The following is a 19456-nucleotide window of genomic DNA, read 5'->3' on the forward strand; positions in this document are numbered from 1 at the left end:
ATGGAGCATATGGTCTAGGAAGAGAATATAATAGCACAAGCACAGATAAGTCTGAAATGCAATTTTATACAAGTGCATTAGAAAGGTGCCAAGCAAAATTCTGTGTAAGGTCTAAGAAGGAAGGTGTCAGTGATGGAGGGAGGGGTCAGAAAAGACTTTCTGAAGGAAACTGCATTTCAGTTGGGCTTTAAAAACTAGGTAAAAGTTCAACAAGCAAACGGGAGCAAAGGGGATATCACGGATATAAGGAACAGTGTAATCAAAAGTACTGAGATCGGTTTACATTGAGGTATAGGGGAGCTAATTATCCAGTTTGGCTAGGAATTAGAAATTGTAGAATCATGTAACATAAAATAAATCAGGAAAGCTGGGGGGAGAGGGGGTGGCACTAGATTATGGAGGATCTTGAATGCCAAGGAAAAAAATCTGGATTTGACCCAGTAATCAGTAAGGCACCATCAAAGATTTTTGAGCAAAGGAGCGTGACGTGACCAGATCTCTAAGGAAGGTTAGCCCACCAGCAGTAAAGAAGGTCAAATCTGGGCACAGGCCGCTAGGCCTATGAGGCAATGGAGGATGAATTGGAAGGATCTTCCAAAAGAATGCCAGCATAGCAATGTTCCAGGGGTGTTACTCACCAACCACTAGCAAAGGCAAGGTCTTCACTGGGCGGCCATCCAGGTAGCAGGTGTAGTTTCCTGAGTCGCTGTAATGCACTGACTTCAGTAGTAGCTTTCCTCCCACCATTTCCCTTTGGCCAAGCTGTGGGCCTATGGGCTTATCATCCAGTTTCCAGTGAATGGTGCCATTAGGCTCCGATTCCCCACCCAGGCAGGTCAGAGTGGCAGGGGCACCAAGCACCTGGCTCAGCTTATCACCTGGCACATCTGTGAAAGGGAGAAGACAGAACCATAGACTCCAGAACTTGGAGGGACCTTTGACATCTGGAGTCCAACCCTTTCGTTCATTCAGCAAACATTTATCAAACCCTTCCTAGGAGTGCTAAGTGTTGGGGATACAGAGACAAAATGTACCATTCCTACCCTCGAGGAGCTTACACTCCAATGGAAGGGATGGGGGACAACATGTACAAACATAAGTAAATTCAAAATATCTACAAAATAAACATGAAGTAATTTTGAGGGAGGGCACACTTGCAATCAGGGGTGAGGCCTGGTAGAGGCACTTGAACTGAGTCTTGAAGGAAGCTAAATATTCTCAAAGAAGATAAGAAAACTGAGGTGGGGAAACTGAGTAGCAGAAAAGGAAAGTGATTGGCCAAAGATCACACAGTTTAGTACCTAGCAGAGGCAGGATTCAAACCCAGGTTCTTTGATTTCAAATCCAAGACTCTTTACATTGTACCACATAACCCACCAGGGTAAAATGAGATGGTTTTGTTATTGCCCTTGTTTGGACATGTTGTTTAGGGCTATTACCAGGGAGCAGAGGGCATTCTTAAGTTTTAGGGGAAATCTACAGAGAAATGGTGGTTTTGGTTGGAACTGGGACCTTGCAGTGCTATAGATAGTACCTGTTTCACAATATAATTGAATGAGGACTATTTGGTGTTGGGAAGACCTGAATTTGAGTCACTAAGTCATTCAACAAACTGTTGTGTGCGAAGCATTGTACTCTATGTTGGAGGCATGAAGATAAATATGTGTATACATGGACAGATATATAATGTAGATAAAGGTATATGAAGATATATATGTGTGTACAGGTATATATGTAGATATGGGTATGTGAAGATATATGTATATACATGTGTGTTCAGATATATATGTAGATATAGGTATATGAAGATATATGAGTATATATATATGTGTGTGTGTACAGATATAGATAGACAGAGGTATATGAAGATATATGTGTATATGTGTGTAGATGTATATGTAGATATACGTATATGAACATATATGTATATATGTGTGGGTAGCTATATATGTAGATGTAGGCATATGAAGATACATCTATATCTTTCTATCTATCAATTTCCAGTATGTGAGCTGCACTCAAAAGAAAAGCGGAACTTCTTGGCACTTGTTTGGGATTAGAATAGGTAGAGCTGGCGTCCCCCTAAATATGGGGGACAGGGTGAACAAAGACACAGGCGATCATAACTCAAGGATGGGGGAAGGAGACTAGTCCCACTTGACTGGTGGGTAAGGCACAGGAAGGGAAATGATGTGAGCTCAGGCTTATAAGGATAGCCTGAAACCAGATTGTGAAGGTCCTTAAATGTTAGAGGTGGGAGTTGATATTCTATTCCAGAGCAAATAGGGAGACCCAGAAAGTTTTTGGAGAGAAGGGGTGACATGATCCTAGCAAAGTTTTAGGAAGATGAGTCAGGACAGATCGAATGAAAATGGGGGCAGAAACAGGGAGTGGCAAGACCTCTTAGGAGTTCCAGCTCTGCCTCTCTCTTGAGGCTCAGTATCCTCAGAGCTCATATTTATTTGGCAACATAGCTCAACTACAAATCCTGGGATGTCATAATTTCTGAAGAACAAATATGACAGGGGACCCATAGGGCAATGGGGTGATGCTCCCTTAGGAAAGGAGGGAGGACAGGAGTGGGTAGCCTACAGCATTCTGCCAATGCTGGTTTGAATGCAAGGTGAGCTGTAAAGAATTTCACCCTGGAAATCCACAGTCAGAAAGGGACGTAGGCCAGTTAGCAAGAGCAAGAAATAATTGATGGAAAGCCTGAGAACTGCATGGCAGTTCATAAAATGATAAAAGACATAAACAAACAAACGAATGAATGAATAAATAAATGGATGAATGGATGGATAAACAAACAAATAAATCATTAAAACAAATAAATAAATAGAAGAAAGAGCTGGAGGAATGCCTCCAGTTTCTGGAAGTCATGGCCCAGAAGCACATAGGATAAAGAGTGGATGGGTTTCAGTCTACACCAATGGAGGAAAGAGAGCCAATTTAAAGAGATCATGGACCCACTGAAAGAATAAAATAAATATGGTTTACAAAGTGTTTTTCTCACCATGACCCTATCAGGAATTTAGAGCAAGGATGCCAGTCCCATGATGCCCGCACTACCTGCCTTGTGGGGTAATTGTGAGAATCAAATAGAGCATCAATTTAGGCAGCTATGTGGTACAAGTGATAGAGCACTGGACCTCAGACCTCAAATCAGGATAACCTGAGTTCAAATCCTGCCTGAGACACTTCCTAGCTGTGTGACTATGGGTAATTTAATAGCTATTTGCCTCAGTTTCCTCATCTGTAAAATGGAGATAATAATATCTCCAAAGTTGTTGTTAGGATAAAAGGAGATAGATATATTTGTAAAATACTTTATAAACCTCGAAACACTATACACCTGACAGTTATTACTAATATTATTCACTGGAAGCAACCTCAGAAGTTACTAGTCTAATTCCATTTGTTCTAGAGAGAGGGGCAGAGACTTGTCCGAGGTTATACCTCCCTTTCTGATTGTGCATTTTCTAAGTAACATCTCTTTTGCCTCACTTTGCACTCACACCATCACTGACCATAGACTGCAAGCTGTCTACTGACCCTCAAAAAAAAAAAATCGGAAACATTGTTATCCCAATACAAGATCTTGGACTACTGGGAGGCCCCTATAAAACCTAAACTATGATTTTAGAATTACTGCTTGAGGGAGGGTCTGAGGACAAGATTGGGCTCATGAGACTAGAGGACCTTTGGATCTGATGGGTGTTTTTCACATGTCTAAACTAGATTGGAATACCTGGACTGAAGACCCCTCAGGACTCTCCCATGTGCCAAGCATCCCCATGGCTCCTCCTGGCAACTCAGGACAGACTCCAGATCATGTCCTGTCTTCTCCTCTTGACCCCAGTTTTCTCCCTCCCTTCCTCCCTCCCTCCCTTCCTTCCTTCCTTTCTTTTCCTTCCTTCCTTCCTTTTTTCCTTCCTTTCTTCCTTCCTCCCTCCCTCCCTTCCTTCCTTCTTTCTTTCCTTCCTTCCTTTTCTTTATCTTCCTATCTTTGTCTATCTATCCCCCCTCCATTTTATCTTTGGGTCAGCTAATATTATTATTCTACGGTACTGAGGCTGTCCCTAACTCTCATTGACCAAAAGGTGCTGACTTTTCACATCCTTGGACCTCAGCCTGTACCTTGGCCTCGAGTCATGTGAAGGATCTGTGTTTACTCTCAACACTGACCTGCCGGCATCTCTGCAGAAAGCTCTGTCCTTTAACAGTGGCTGTTATCTAGCACTTTGGGGCTGCCCTTCCATGCCTTCAGAACTGGAGTGTCAAACAGCTTTGACACCAAGAAGCCAAAAACTGTCTCAGAATAGGGAACATGCTCTCTAACTGAATTCCGGGTGGAGACCAGCAGTCCTGGAGACAAGTTCTGCATTCAATGAGAGACAGAGCTGGAAGTATCAGAGATACAATGGAGGGAGACCTTGAGTCTGCCTTGCAGTTGAATAACTTTTTGGAGTCTCTTTTCCCCTTCACTCTACTGCCAATTTTACTCTTAAGAGTAATAACTCACATTTCAATTGTGCACTAAGATTTGTCTTTTTCCCTTTTCCCCTTTTCCCTTTTTTCCTTTTTAAATTTTTTTTCTCAATTACATGTAAACAAAAATTTTTAAAGTTTGTTTTTTTTTAAATTTCGAATTCCAAATTTTCTCCCTCCTTCCTTCCCTCCCTCTCCTCCCCCTTCCTTGAAAAGGCAAGCAACTTGACACAGATCAGATGCACTCATGCAAAACACATTTCCATATCAGCAATGTTATAAAAGAAAATGCAGATAAAAAAATGCACAAAGATTTTTCAAAGGACCATCCTCATAAATAGTGCAGCAAGAAACAATTCTTACCACTACCCCCATCCATTTTACAGAGAAGAACACTGAGGCACAAAGAGGTGGAGGGACCTTCCCATGGTGACACTACTGGCAAGCATTAAACCCAAAACTCTGCCTCCAAGTCTAGATCTCTTTCCATTGTGCCACTCTTATTAGTTGAAAAAGCCTTTCACTGAGAAGACTTGGATTCTGGTCACCAATTGACTGGGTGAGTCCAAGCAAATTTCTTAAATGTCTCTGTGCTTTCATCTCCCCCTCTCTGCCACCTACTCCCTGTTTGACCTTGAGTAGGTCGTTCTACTTCCCTGGGCCTCAGTTTCCTTATCTGTAAAATAAGAAGGCCTGATTAGATGAGTTCTAGGGTCTCTTCCAAGTCTTTCCTCCTGGGGTTCCGTGATGATAAATACAAGAATCATGCCTGGAAAAACCTTGGGAAAACCTTGTCTTGACCTGCCGCAGCTCCCTACAGACCCCCAGGCCTTACCATCTGCGCTACTCCTGAACCCCTAAGGCCCACCAGAACCTTCCTTCTTCCTAACAACTCTATTGTCTCCTCCTGTTAGAATGTGAGCTCCTTGAGAGAAGGGATTCTTTCTTTCCTATTTGAACCCCCTATTTGAATCACTTAGTAAAGTACTTTGCATGTAGTACACAGTTAATAAATACTTCTTCTTTCAAACATTCATCGAAAAGCTCTGTAGCCCTTCTTTCTTCCTCCATGGTAAGGCATTTATATAGTGCCTTGCTATGGGCTAGGCACTGAGCTAAGGACTTTTTGCAAATATTACCTCATTTGATCCTAAAAAAACAACCCTGCAAGGTAGGTGTTAGGATTATCTTCATTTTGCAGTTGAAGAAACTGGGACAGATAGAGGTTAAGTGACTTGCCCAGGGTCACACAGCTATTAAGTGTCTGAGGCCACGTTTGAACTCAGGTCTTCCCTGACTCCAGGCCCAGTGTTCCATCCATTAAACCACCATCTGCCTCTACATGTGATAGTTCAGAAGGTGAAAGACCAGGGAACGTGGGTAATCAAAATTCTCCAGTACAAATAATGCTTGTGAATCCTTTGCCAGCTCAGATTTGACCTTCCGCACTAGCAACTCTCTCTATGCTACAACTCAACAGAGATTACCTGGAGGCCTCTGGTTTGCTCTGCAGGACTATCCATCCTCTAGACAGAGTAATTTAAAGATAGAATTTCTCAAGCCTAGTTGTCAGTAAATTGGAACTCAGACTGTTGATCTTTCCATCTGTCCACGTTTTCTCTGCTCCTTCATCTTTTGTCCGGGCCAGGCCCTCCCAGAGACTGGCCCCTACAGAAAGGGAGGGGAAGTATGTGTCAATATTTGCCTAAGAGGTCGGGAGAATGCTTCAGCAATCCTCCCTTCGCTACTCTTTCCAGCATACTCAGCACTGGAGACCTGGTTCTGGGATGCCCAGTGACTTCTGTTTGCTGTCCCCACAATCACCACCTCCACCCTGTGCTGGGGGAGGGGAAGCCTGGAGGTGTGGAGAGACATTCATCTTTCTAAACTTATCCTGGCACTTGGATGTGTAGAAGGGAGGAGACAGGGCTGGGAGAAGGGTGAATGATTCTCTTCATTCTGACTATGAACAAATTGGTGTCCAGGACTGTTGAGTCAACAACTCCACCAGTCTGGAGCTGGAGTCCCGCCTTCTTCTACGGAGCAAAATGTTCAGACTCTCTTAGAGACAGTTTGTTTATGCTCCAAGCTCCCCTTTCCACACACTAGACTCCAGCCCAAGTACTGACACAGCTTTTCGGTTTTCTCCATCTGGGTCCAGCTCCCAATATGGCTACCTATTCCCTGTGTGGCCTTGGGCAAGTCACTTTATGTCTCTTTGCCTCTGTTTCCTCTAAAATGAGGGTTTGGACTTAGTAACTTCTAAGATTCCTTCCAATTCTTCAGTCTGTACCAGTTGCCATATTCTTTCACGCGCCTACTTGACCTTAAACTCCAGGAGGGTGAAAACTGTCTTAACTAAACTTTGCCCCTCCCCAAACCCCTAGCACGGCACTTTATTCAGTTGTCACTCAAGAAATATTTGCTAAATTTTGAATTTGTTGAATCTCAAAGTTGGAAGGGACTCTAGGAATCATCTAATTGACTTCCTGTCATCACCCTCAGCATGAGTGGCTTGGAGGGGGAGGGAAGACGGGGTTTGGGGAAAGGTGGTGTCACATCCTGTCCCCGTCATGCCAGGATTGGGTCAGGACCTGAGGAGAGGGAACCTTTCACCTTGGGATTCTGAGGGGAACTTCCAAGTCAAAGAGAATAAAGATAAGAAAGATGGTGTGTCTGTGTGTGCATGTGTGTGATGCATGAGCATTGGTGGGGAAGGGCTGAGATGGGCAATCAAAAGATAGTCATTTCTCTGTGTAGTGACCCTTCACCCCATTAAATCTTCTTTCCTTCCCTTATCAGCCTAATTGCTTACCGACTGAATAGAATCGGGCTCCTCAAATTACCATGCTTATTCTTTATATTTTGACATGCTTTGTCCCTCCAGGAGAATGTCAGCTCCTTCAGGGCAGAGACTGGTTTTCTTCTGATGTTCCCTAGACCCAGTACAATTCTGTGCATGAAGACGGCACTCAATAAACTCTCATTGGATGGGACTGCGCTGATAGGAAAATGTAAATTCTTAACCTGGTATTAGACCTCAGTGTCTCTCTCCGCCCACATCAGTGTTGCCTCTCTTAGACTGTGGACTCCCAGAGGGCAGAGAGCATGCTTGTTTACATGCATATTATACATCACATCCAAGACAGGTATTTAATCGATGCCTTTAGAAACCACGGGAGTCACGGCAGGGCCATCTCATGATCTCTGATTCTAAGAAGGTTTGGCTGTGGCCCAGCTCTGACACATAACAATGACTGGATTCCTCAAGCTCTCTAGGGAAGGACGTTTCCACCACCTCCCTGGGTTTTCCCTGGAGGAAAAAGGAAACCAGTGCTTCACCCATGGCTCTGAGGAACTTAGACAGAATCCCTGGAAATCAGGGCAACGATGCCCCCCACATTTTGTGGCTGAAGCCGCTAGAATCCCAGCTCTCAAGAGGGGCAGTGTTCACCTGAGCCAAGTTATAGATGTCCCACATTCTTTGGATTTCATAGTGATGGCCAGCGAATTGCAGTAAGCCCTGACCTTCCCCATTCCTGGCTTCTGGTTGTGGGTTTTTGAAATAGCTGGGAGTAGGAGTGGGGGAAGAGGGGTGTGGTGGGGCGTGGAGGCAATACTCCTCCAGTCGTTTTTTTCTCCCTCTCTCTCTTCAAGTAAACTTGTAAACGTCAAAATCAGAGGAAAACATGAACGCACAAACACTATTTCCCAACTCTCTCGCAGACTGCTTGTGCTCCGTGCCAGCAAAAACAGACCTCTGATTCCCAGTCTCATTTATGTAAGAGGCTAGCTGGGCCAAAGCAAGAGAATTAGCTTGCGGCTGCTAATCCCAGCAGCCCCTTGGTCTGGAGCAGGAGCTTACAGGTCATGGGTTGGACCACCCCAATGGCTTCAGAGCTTCCTGCAACCTCACCCTCCCATTCTCTCGGGTTGTAGCTGGAAAGGGTTTGGAAGGTGGTCAAAGAGGAGGCAAGGAAGAGTTTTGTTTCAGGAAGAGAACCTTTGATCAGAAAGGAGTTGGGTGCCAAGAACAGAAGCCTCCAGCAGCTGGAGAGGTAGGGGGGGAAAGGAAGCTTCATATCCTAGACCTCAAACCTCACACAGCACTTTGTTTGCCCCTCTCTAATGCACTTATCTTGCCTTAATTTGTATTATAATTATTCCTATATGTGCCAGGTGGCGTAATGGTTAGAACATAGGACTTGGAGTCAGGAAGACCTGAGTTCAAACATTACCTCTGACACTTACCAGTTGGCTGAGCCTTGGCAAGTCACTTAATCTCTCTTCACTTCAGTTTCCTCATCTGAGGATAACATTTATGTTGTTGGGGTTGTCGTAGAGATAAAATGGCATAATACAGGGTGTCCCCAAAGGCTTAGTGCTGTTTTAAGCTTTGTTGTTGTTCAGTCACGAATGACTCTTTCTGACCCCATTTTGGGTTTTCTTGGCAGACACTTGGAGCGGTTCGCCACTTCCTTCCCCAGCTCATTTTACAGTTGAGGAAACTGAGGCAAACAGGGGTCAGTGACTTGCCCTGGGTCACACAGTTATTAAGCGTCTGAGGCCAGATTTGAACTCATGAAGATGAATCTCCTTGACTCTAGGCATAGCACTCTATTCACCGCACTACCTAGCTGCCCATGTTTTGAGCTAGAAAATCTTAAATCTGCACTAAGATATATGTGAAGAGTGTCACACACCTTAAAGTTAAAGAAGCTGGCTGTTCCTTCTAGAAGGTAAGCTCTGCTAGGGCAGGGATGATGCTGGAGCTCAACTGTATATACTATAGGTCCTTAATCAATGAATGGTAAATTTGTAGAATTAAATTTAGGCCTCCTTACCCAGCAGCCTGAGCAGAATTAAAGAACCATAGAATGTAAAATGTAAAAGCCTGAAAGGGAACTCTGATAACTCCTCATTTCACAGATGAAAAAAGTAAGGCCAGACAGGTTCCCTAAGGATTTGTGCAAGGTCATATGAGTTGAAACCAGGACTCAGATTCCAAATACGATGCTTCTAGGTCTAGCTGTCTGGGCTGTGAAAGGAAGAGTTTGAATTTCCTCTCACAAGACCAGGTTAACAGAGGGAGACATTCAGGGTGATTCTCTCCAACCCTGTTGCCCTGAAGGGGCCCAGCCCTCAATTCCTGCCTCCCCTTTTTCTCCTCACTTGCCCATTCCCAGCTCCAGCTCTTTATTGTCCTCCTCCTTAGGGTTATATAACAGACCTCATCTTCCCATTTCCTCTTCTCCTCCCTCTTGTTACCACACCTCTCCGACCGGTCCTATAGAAGTTGCAGGAAGCTCCAGCGGAACCCTGAGGTGTGAGGGGTGAGGGGAGGCAGATGACTGCTCAGCTCTGCCTCACTTAAATCCAATTCACAAGCAAGTCAAGACATCACCCTTGTAATGTCATGGGTCCTCTTCGAGAAGCCAGGATGACAAGCAACAACAAGGTCTTCCCAGGCCGTCGTAGCCCTGCCATGAGTCTTCTAACTTTTCTCTTTCTGTTTCCTAAGGCACAGAACTGACTGGTCACTCCCTTTGTCAATAGCCTCTAGTGGTTCTGGTTCCCTATTACCTCTAGGATAAGCTACAAATTCCTCTGTTTGACCTTTAAAAGTCCTCAACGCCTGGCTCCAACTTACATATCCAGATTTATGTTATACAGGCACATACACACACACACACACACATATCCTCTTCATTAAACCCACTTCTTGCTATTCATTCCATCTCCTGCCTTAATGCCTTATATAGGCTGTCATGCCTAGAATGCACCTCCTCCTCATCTCTACCCCTTACAATTTTGTTGTTTTTGGGTAGTTTCAGTCACGTCTAACTCTTTGTGACCCCATTTGGGGTTTTCTTGACAGAGATACCTGAGTGGTTTGCCATTTTTTTCCTAGCTCATTTTACAGATGAGGAAACTGAGGCAAACAGGGTTAAGCGACTTGCCCAGAACCACACAGTAAGTGTCTGAGCCTGGATTTGAACTCAGAAGGATGAGTCTTCCTGACTCCAAGCCTGGCACTCTATCCACTGCTCCCCTAAGGGGGCAGTTAGGCGGCGCAGTCGATAGAGCCCCGAGCCTGGAGTCAGGAAAGCCTGAGTTCAAATTCAGTCTCAGACACTTCTTAGCTGTGTGACCCTGGGCAAGTCATTTCACTCTGTTTGCCTCAGTTTCCTCATCTGTAAAATGAACTGGAGAAGGAAATAGCAAACCACTCTGGTATCTCTGCCAAGAAAACCCCAAATAGGGTCACTAAGAGTCAGACACAACTGAAACGACTGCACATCACCTGCTTCAGGATGAGCTTACAATCTCTAGTTTCCTTCAAAGCTCACTTTGTGTGCCATCTCCTACAGGAAGCCTCCACCTTCTCCCCGACACCTCCACTGTTAATGCCTCCCACACCCCTGAAATTATCTCGTACTGACTTTGCATTTCTCTTGGGCCTTTTTTGCACACTTATTTCAGCATATTGAACATAAGCTCCTTGGGGAAAAGGATGAAAAGAAATTTCTTTTTTTCTTTGTATCCCCATCACCTACTACAGTGTCTGGCATGTAGGAGGGACTCTAAAGAAATGTCTGTTGATTGATTGACTGATGAATTGATTGTACTTATTCCCTCCCCAAGGCATCATAAATGTCAGTCTCCAGATTTCTCCTTTTCTTTCACTTCTCCCCACTTCCATTCCCAGCTATTGATGAAGAGAGATGCCCAGAATGGTGGAAGTAACATTATTCTGGTCAAGAAACAAGCATTCAAGTTCAGGCTCAGCTACTAAGTAGCCATGTGACCTTCTGCAAGTCATTTAACTTCTCTGGGATTCGTTATCCTCATCTGTAAAATGAGAAGGTTGGATTAGATGACATCCTAGGTTCTTAACCTTTGAGGCAGCTAGGTGGGTCAGCGGTTAGAGCACTGGGTCTGGAGTCAGGAGGACCTGAGTTCAAATCTAGCCTCAGACACTTACTAGCTATATGACCCTGGGCTAGTCTCTTAACCTCTGTTTGCCTTAATCCACTCCAGTATCTTTGCCAAGAAAACCTCATGAAAAAAAAATTTTTTAATCAAAAAAAAGGAAATCCTCATGGACAGTATTGTCATGCGATGGGCCACGGGGTCACGAAGAGTTGGACACAACTGAACAACAACATTCCTAACAGGTTTATTCAATGTTCTTTTGCTCACAGTAGGTATTTAATAAGTATTTGTGAAGTGTTTAATAGTAGGAAAACATTCTGTAATGAAAAAGGCACTAGATTTAGAGTTCAAAGACCAGTATTTAAATTCCAATCCTGCCATTTGCTAGTGGTATGACCTTAGGCAAGTTGTTGCCTTTCTCAGTGCCTCAGTTTCCTCAACAGTAAAATGAGAGGGTTGAACTAGATAATTTCTAAGTTTCCTTCCACCTTTAAATCCTATGAGCAGATAGCAAAAGATTCTTCCATGGATGAGAACCAAAAACCTAGCTCTGAAACTGTGCCCTAACATCTTCCAAGAACCAGGTTCACATTTACCTAACCAAACCCCACTCAGATAATGAAATCCCTGCTCCAAGGCACCCTGGCTGCTTCTCCATTAATCATATGCTTGTGCCTCTGGAACATCCTCCAGCTTGTACGGATAAATATTTATCTTGGCTCCATGGTGCTTGTTTGGTCTGTCCAATAAATTATAAACTGCTTGAAGACAGAGATAGTGGCTCCTTTAAGCTCCACAGAAGTCAACCTAGAGATAGTGACTCAGAAGCTTTGAGAGTCAGATAATTCCAATTTATTTCTGGTTCCTCAAATTTTAATGCCCACCCCCACTTCCACTCCAAAATTTTAGAGATTCAGTATCAGGCACATTGGGACCAGATACAGGAACAGGCAGAGTTTTCTAAATTAGGGGAAAGAGGGAGGAGAGGGACACAATTGCTGGCCCTTCCCAGTATCCCAAGCAGCTAGAGAACAGCAGCCTTTGAAAGGAAGCCAAGGGAGGGGTCTTTGAGGAAGAGGCAGTAAGGTGTGTCCTCAGGAGACCTGAGTTTGAAATTTGGCTCAACACTTTACTGTGTGATAGAAGGCAAATACTTTAGCACATAGAAGCTCAGAGTTGGAAGAGAACTGTGTCAAGTCTCTGCCTCTCTTCTGCCAAACTGGTATTCCTAAAACACAGGTTTGAACTCATCACTCCCCTGCTCAAGAAACTCTCTTGGCTCCCTGTTGTCACCAGGATTAAATACATCTCTGCCTGTTCAGCATTTAAAGCCTTTACTGCTTCTACCTACCTTCCCAGGATTATTACACATTACTTGCCTTCATCCATTCTATATTCCAGCTACACTGAACTATTTTCTGCTCCCTGTTCATGATATTTCATTTCCCATCTCACTGGAATGCACTCTCCTCCCCTCCACCTCATAAAATCCTTAGCTTCCTTTAAAGCTCAACCCAAGCGGTATCTTCTGTCAGAGACCTACCTTGATTCTCCCACCCCCCGCTGTTAGTACTCTCTCCCCCAAATTACAACATAATTTATTTTGTAGATACTTTGTACTAACTTATTGATGCATGTGTTGTTTTCCCCAATAGAATATAAGCCCTTTGAGGACAGGAACTGTTTCTTTTTGGGTTCCATCCATTCTTTGTTTGAAGGCTTACAGTGACAAGACAGCACTACATCCTAAGGGAGGCCATTCCACTTTACAACAGCTCTCATTCTTAGAAAACTTTCCCTTACATGAAACCTCAGTTTTATTCTTTGTAAGTTCCACCCATTATGTCTAGTTCTGTTCAAAAAGGGAGAGTGCAACAAGTCTACTATCTTTGCTTTTGAACACTTGGAGAAAATGATCATGTAGCTCCCAAGTCTTCTCCTCTTCAAACTGAAGATATCTAATTTTTTCATCAATCCTCATATGGCATGATCTTAAAGCCCTCCCCCATCCTGGTTGTCTTCCTCTGAGCTGTTTCCTATTAATCAATACCACTCCTCAAAGAACTCCAATCAACACAGCAGCCAACCATAGTTCCAGAGGATGCAAGATGAAACATGCTACTGCCTGCTGATAGAGAAGTGAAGGACTCAGAGTACAGATTGAGGTATATACATATACATATATACACATATACACACACATATACACGCAGGGAGAGACAGAGAGAGAGAGAAAGAGAGAGAGAGAGGGAGAGAGAGAGAGCAGCTAGGTGGTACAATGGATAGAGCAATAGAGCACTGGACCTGGAGTCAAGAAGACTCATCTTCACGAGTTCAAGTCTGGCCTCCAACACTTTCTAGCTATGGGACCCCGGGCAAATCACTTAATCCTGTTTGCCTCAGTTTCCTCACCTGTCAAATGACCTGGAGAAGGAAATGGCAAACCACTCCAGTGTCTTTGCAAAGAAAACCACAGATGGGGTCACAAAGAGTCTGACATGACTGAACAACAAAAGGTAGATGACATTTATGTTATTCTCCTGATCTAATCTGGTAATTCTGTCAAAATAGGAAATAAAGTTACTCAGTCAAGCAAGCAACAAGCATTTATTAAGCACCTACTATATGCTAGGCACTGTGCTAAGTCCTAGAGATTCAAAGACAACCAATGAAATGATCCTTATATAGCCTGGCATGGCCTCTTTTTTTTTATTTTTAAAAACACAATTTTAAAACTATGTCCCAAAAGCTATTAAACCATACATAGTCTTTGTTTTTTTGTGAGCCAATTAGGGTTGAGTGCCTTGCCCAGGGTCACACAGCTAGTGAGTATTATGTGTGTGAGGCCAGATTTGAACTCAGGTCCTCCTGAATCCAGGGCCGGTGCTCTATCCACTGTGCCACCTAGCTGCCCCGAGTGTATATACTCTTTGAACCAGTGATACCACTACTAGGTCTATACTCCAAAGAGATCAAAGGAAAAGGAAAAGTATTCATATGTAGAAAAATATTTATAGTATCTCTTTCTGTGTGGTGGCAAAGAATTAGAAACTGAATGGCTGACATCAATTGGGGAATGGCTGAACAAGTTTTGGTATGTAAGTGTCATAGAATTCCATGATGCTCTAAGAAATGATGAAGGGGATGGTTTCAGAGAAAACTGGGAAGATTTTCATGAACTGATGCACAGCAAAGTAAGCAAACCCAGAACAGTTTGCAAAATAATATTATAAAGACAAGTCTTGAAAGTCTTGAAAGACTTAAAAGCTCTGATCAGCGCAATGGCCAACCACAATTCCAGAAGAGTCATGATGAAACATGCCACCCTCCTCCTTACAGAGAGATTATGGATTCAGTACAGATTGAGACATATTTTGAGGGGCATTGTCAATGAGGGAATTTGTTTTGCTTGGCTATACATATTTGTAACAGGAATTTTGTTTTTCTTTCTTTAAAAATTTAAAAATACAGTTTAAAAATGCCTCTTGTCCTTATATCTAGTCATTTCTGAGAAAAGACTCTACATCCTCTCCAAAGTTTCCATGTAACAGAGAAAACAATTAAACAAAACACCTGAAGCAGTGACCATATCTGACATTCTATGCAACATTGTGACCTTATTGTCCTCCTACATCTCTGGTTTGAGAAAAGAAAAACATTTCATCCCCTGTTCTCGAAGATTATTAATGATTTTTCAGAGTTTGGCTCAAGAGTTCAGTTTTCTTTCAGAAGTCTTTTTGTTTACTTTGTTGTAGTTCGTTGCGTGTATTTCATTCTGCACTAGTTTGTGCGAATCTTCCCATGTTTCTCTGAATTCCTCTTATTATTGTGCATTTCTTAGTGCACAATAATATTGCATTGCATTCATATGGCATGACCTGATCTTGATTTCATCACAGAGTCTATTTCTCTTCATTTTCTAAATGTTCACTAACCATCTCTTTAAAAATACATTTTATAATTTTGCCTGGAATCCAAGTTAAGCTCACTGGCCTATGTAGTTTATAGACTTTATTTTCTTCCCTTTTTGGAAAACTAAGATATTTCACTTACCTAATCCTGAGACAACTTTATTCTCCACAGTCTTTCAAAGATCCCTGACAGTGGCTCAGCAAACACATTTGCCACTTCTTTCAGTAATCATAATAATTATTATTAATATTATATTGTCATGTATTGCTATTTATAATAACTATTATTATTCATATAATACTTTAACATTGCAAAGTATTTCACATGAGTTCTCTTATATGATTTTCTGCATAACAACCCTGTGAGGTAGATGCTATTATTACCTCCATCTTACAGATTAGGAAACTAAAACACATAGAGGTTAAATGACTTGCCCAGGGTCACACAGCTAATAAGTATCTGAGGCAGGACTGGAGCTCAAGTCTTTCTGTCTCCAAGTCTAGCACTTTCTCCCCTCTGCCACATAACTGCCTTAGTACTGAAGGATCATCTGGGTCTGGTAACTTAAACTCATCAAGGGTATCCAGATCCCCTCTTTCTATCACCCTTCTTTTCTTGGCTCTCAGCTCTCTATCAGCCACTTTTTGTTTTGTCCTTTCCAGTACAAAGATTACTCTCCATTAGCAGACAAAAATTGGTGGGTTAGGTGGTTGTTGTTAAAGAGGATAAAAATGACATCACTATGTTGGGGTCAAGGTACAACGTGTCTGACTCTGGCTGATTAGAACGATATGAGCTCAGAAGGCTCTACCACAGGTCAGGCACGAAGAGTCTAAATGAACATTTGGAGTGGAGATGGCTCTAAATTTGAGCATCTCACATTTCTTTTGAGCTACTGCAGCAGAGAAAATAGAAGGAAAATAAAGGACTGAGCAGCTTCATCACGTCTTCCATTATCTTCATTCCATTCACAGTAGTCCTGTTCCTTCTTTGATCTTCCTCTCATCCCCAACATGGCTAAAATTATATATACATATATGTGTGTGTGTGTATATATATATACAAACATATATATAAATACATACATACACATATATATACACATACATATATATTTGTCCTTAGCTTAACTGGCCAGCCTCTGCCTATTCTGAGCATTTGTTTTCTTAATACTATTCTTACAGTACAGGAACAATAATAATACCTGCACCACCCACCTCACAGCGTTATGAGCAAAGACCTTTGTAAATTTCAATGTGCTTTGTAAATATGAGGTTTTATAGGAAAGAGGGACAAAGCAGGGAGGGGTGGTAGAGCTTTGAAATAAAATGGGGAACACAGGGCTATTCAGTGGATGCAGGGAAGCAGCTGAAAAGGGAGGGGTCAACAGAGCAGAGAAAAATGCTAAAAAAAAAAAAATCACTCAATCCAGAGCTTAAAGTTGGAATAGAGGACACAGAATATCAAAGCTGGAAGGGACCTTAGACATCACATTGGCCAACCATTTCATTTTACAGATTTTACAGATAAAGAAACTGAGTCCCAGGAAGGTAATAGGGTCATGGGCTCATAGAATGACAGACGGAAGGGAGCTTGGAGGTCACCTTGGCCAACCCCACCATTTTAAAGTTGAGGAATCTGAGGACTTGCCTGAGATCATAAAGTGGCTGAGCCAGCATTCGAACCCGGGGGCTCTGATTCCAAAGCCAGCATTCTTTCCTCATAGTCATACCACAGGAAAGTGCCAAGATCACACAATTAGTTAGCGGCAAATTTGGAACTAGACACCAAATCTCTTGATTTCCATTCCAGGCCTACATTTTCACTATGTCCTTCAAAACAGATGTTAGAATTTAAGGGGGAAATAAAATAAGCCCACTCTCCCAACCCTGACCATTGTGATAAACCCTGGCCCCCCTCAACACCAACCCTATCTAATCCTAACTGTCCTCCTTCCACTCACTCACCACTTGGGGCTTTTGGGAGGTGATGGAAAAGGGAATGGACACCATAGCATAGAGCTCATACTTTACAGTTTACAGAGTGTTTTCCTCATAACTCTATAAAGTAGGAATTAGAGGCATTGTTACACCATTTTACAGAGGAGAAAATTAAGTTTCAAAGAGGTAAAGTGACTTGCCCATAGTCACACAGCTAATAAACTAGAACTATAACTAGAATTCATATCTTCACACACAAAGACTAATGTTAGGGGGTGGGGAAAGCAGAATTAAGTCTCTAAAAGAGCCAGAACCCCATTCCCCATTCTTCTTCTCCTTCCCCTCCTATTATTTCTGCCCATACATACATTGAGGCAGGCTCTAGTTCTGGGCTTCTCTAAATGTAGAACCTGGTGGCCAACATGGAACTAGAAAAAGCAGACCCAGACCTCAGCAAAACTGTAAAGACGTTTGTCTTCAGAGCCATCGTCTCTTCTTATACTCATTCCCCTCTTCCTCGACTGAATTCTTTGTACCCCACTTCCTCATTTCCAATCAAAACTACCTCTCCACAAAGGAACTGATACATTTATTTAGACAGGGATTTTCCAAAATAACCACAAGGATGCACCATCAGAGCTGTGAGGGGCAGTACAGTCCAAAAGCACCACCCCTACTTTAGAGTTAGGAAAACTGAAGCCCAAAGAGAATTGACTGAGTTGTGCAAATTTGGGAAGAGCCTGGGATTAGGGCTTTGATTTCCTGGTCCCCAGTTTTGTATTCTTTCTCCTAGGAGGAATGGTAATATGACATAGCAGATAGAGGGCCACTCTTAGAACCAGGATGTCTGGGTTTGAATCTTGTATCAGAAAACTATGTAACCTCAGTTTCTCAAATGTAAAAAGGGGAAATTGATTAACACCTCCCTCACAGGGTAATTTTGAGGATCAAATGAGATAATGTACTTAAATTACTTAGCAAACTTTAAAAAGCAACAGGGAAAAGTTGGGAGAGAATAGGACAATAGGGGATGGTGTTAATGAGCCTAGGCAGAAGTTCTCTTTTTTTAAAAAAATGTAAATAAGGGTTTCTGCAGATGGTTTAGGGAAACCAGTGAGTACTTGCCTGAGGGGTACAGGGGTTACTTTAAACATAAATTGGTGTGCATTTCCACATATGTCAGCATATTATATTATGTTTTATTGTGTTATATTATATTGTATAATGTCATATTGTTAATTATATTGTATTATATTAAGTCATATTATATCATCATATCATACATCACATTTTTATATTACATTGTGTTATAGTATTTTATATTGTATAATGTTATATTATGTTCAATTATATCATATCATATCGTGTTATAGTATATCATATTGTGTAATGTCACATTATATTAAATTATACTGGATTATGTTGTCATATTACATCATATGTTATATATTACATTACATTTATTATATCAGATATTATGGTACGTAACATTTATTATGCAGGTTGTCCCAAAAGTCTTAGTGCAGCTTTAAGCTAGTAAAGTTTTAAGCTATTAAAGCTTAACATAAGATTTTCAGTTCTGTCTAACTCTTCGTGACCTCATTTGGGTTTTTCTTGGCAAAGATACTGGAGTGACTTGCCATTTCCCTTCAAGCCCAGTGCTCTACCCACTGTACCACCTAGCTGCCCATACTGTTAAAACTTAACACTATATTTAAAACTTGCCCTGTATAATTCCTATTTTTAAAGGAGGTGAACTATGAAGGGAATGAGGAAGGACAGAGAGGGGATTGTGAAGAGATAAAAGGCATTTTTGGATATAAGGAAGGGAGAGGGGAAAGGGTATAATCATGGAAACTGGACAAAATAGCCAAGATGGACTCATGGACACAGAAGGGGCAGTGCCAGGGGGAAATAAATTCAACTGATAAGGTAAATGATTGTGAATTCAGCACCATTTGAACCAGAAATGATAAGGGGTGAGCCTAGGACAAAGAAGCTTAGTTCCTCAGACCCCCAAAAGGGAAAATGCTACGTAGCTAGTAGCTCCCCATGGTCCTGAAGGGCAGCTGAGCAGGTAGGCTCTAAGACCTCACCCATAATAAAGTGTGGGGAGCACTGTGCAATGAAGGGACCTCTGCATCTAGAACTAGAGAGTGTGGTTCAAATCTAAGCTCTGC

General features: G+C 42.3%; 1 protein-coding gene across 2 annotated transcripts in view; it reads right to left on the reverse strand.

The window, feature by feature from the left end:
* The window catches only part of LOC114049654 (interleukin-6 receptor subunit alpha-like), a 62924-nt gene that overhangs the window by 35297 nt on the left and 8171 nt on the right, over nt 1–19456 (reverse strand). The window contains exon 2 of one of the 2 annotated variants that reach the window (XM_027870931.1): nt 639–887. The exons of the other annotated variant lie outside the window; for it this stretch is intronic. Coding sequence (XP_027726732.1) covers nt 639–887 — 249 coding nt within the window. The remainder of the gene's footprint in view (nt 1–638; nt 888–19456) is intronic. 2 annotated transcript variants of the gene reach the window in all.

Source organism: Vombatus ursinus, unplaced genomic scaffold (genome assembly GCF_900497805.2).
Source record: "Vombatus ursinus unplaced genomic scaffold, bare-nosed wombat genome assembly UNPS02014798.1, whole genome shotgun sequence".
NCBI lineage: Eukaryota > Metazoa > Chordata > Mammalia > Diprotodontia > Vombatidae > Vombatus > Vombatus ursinus.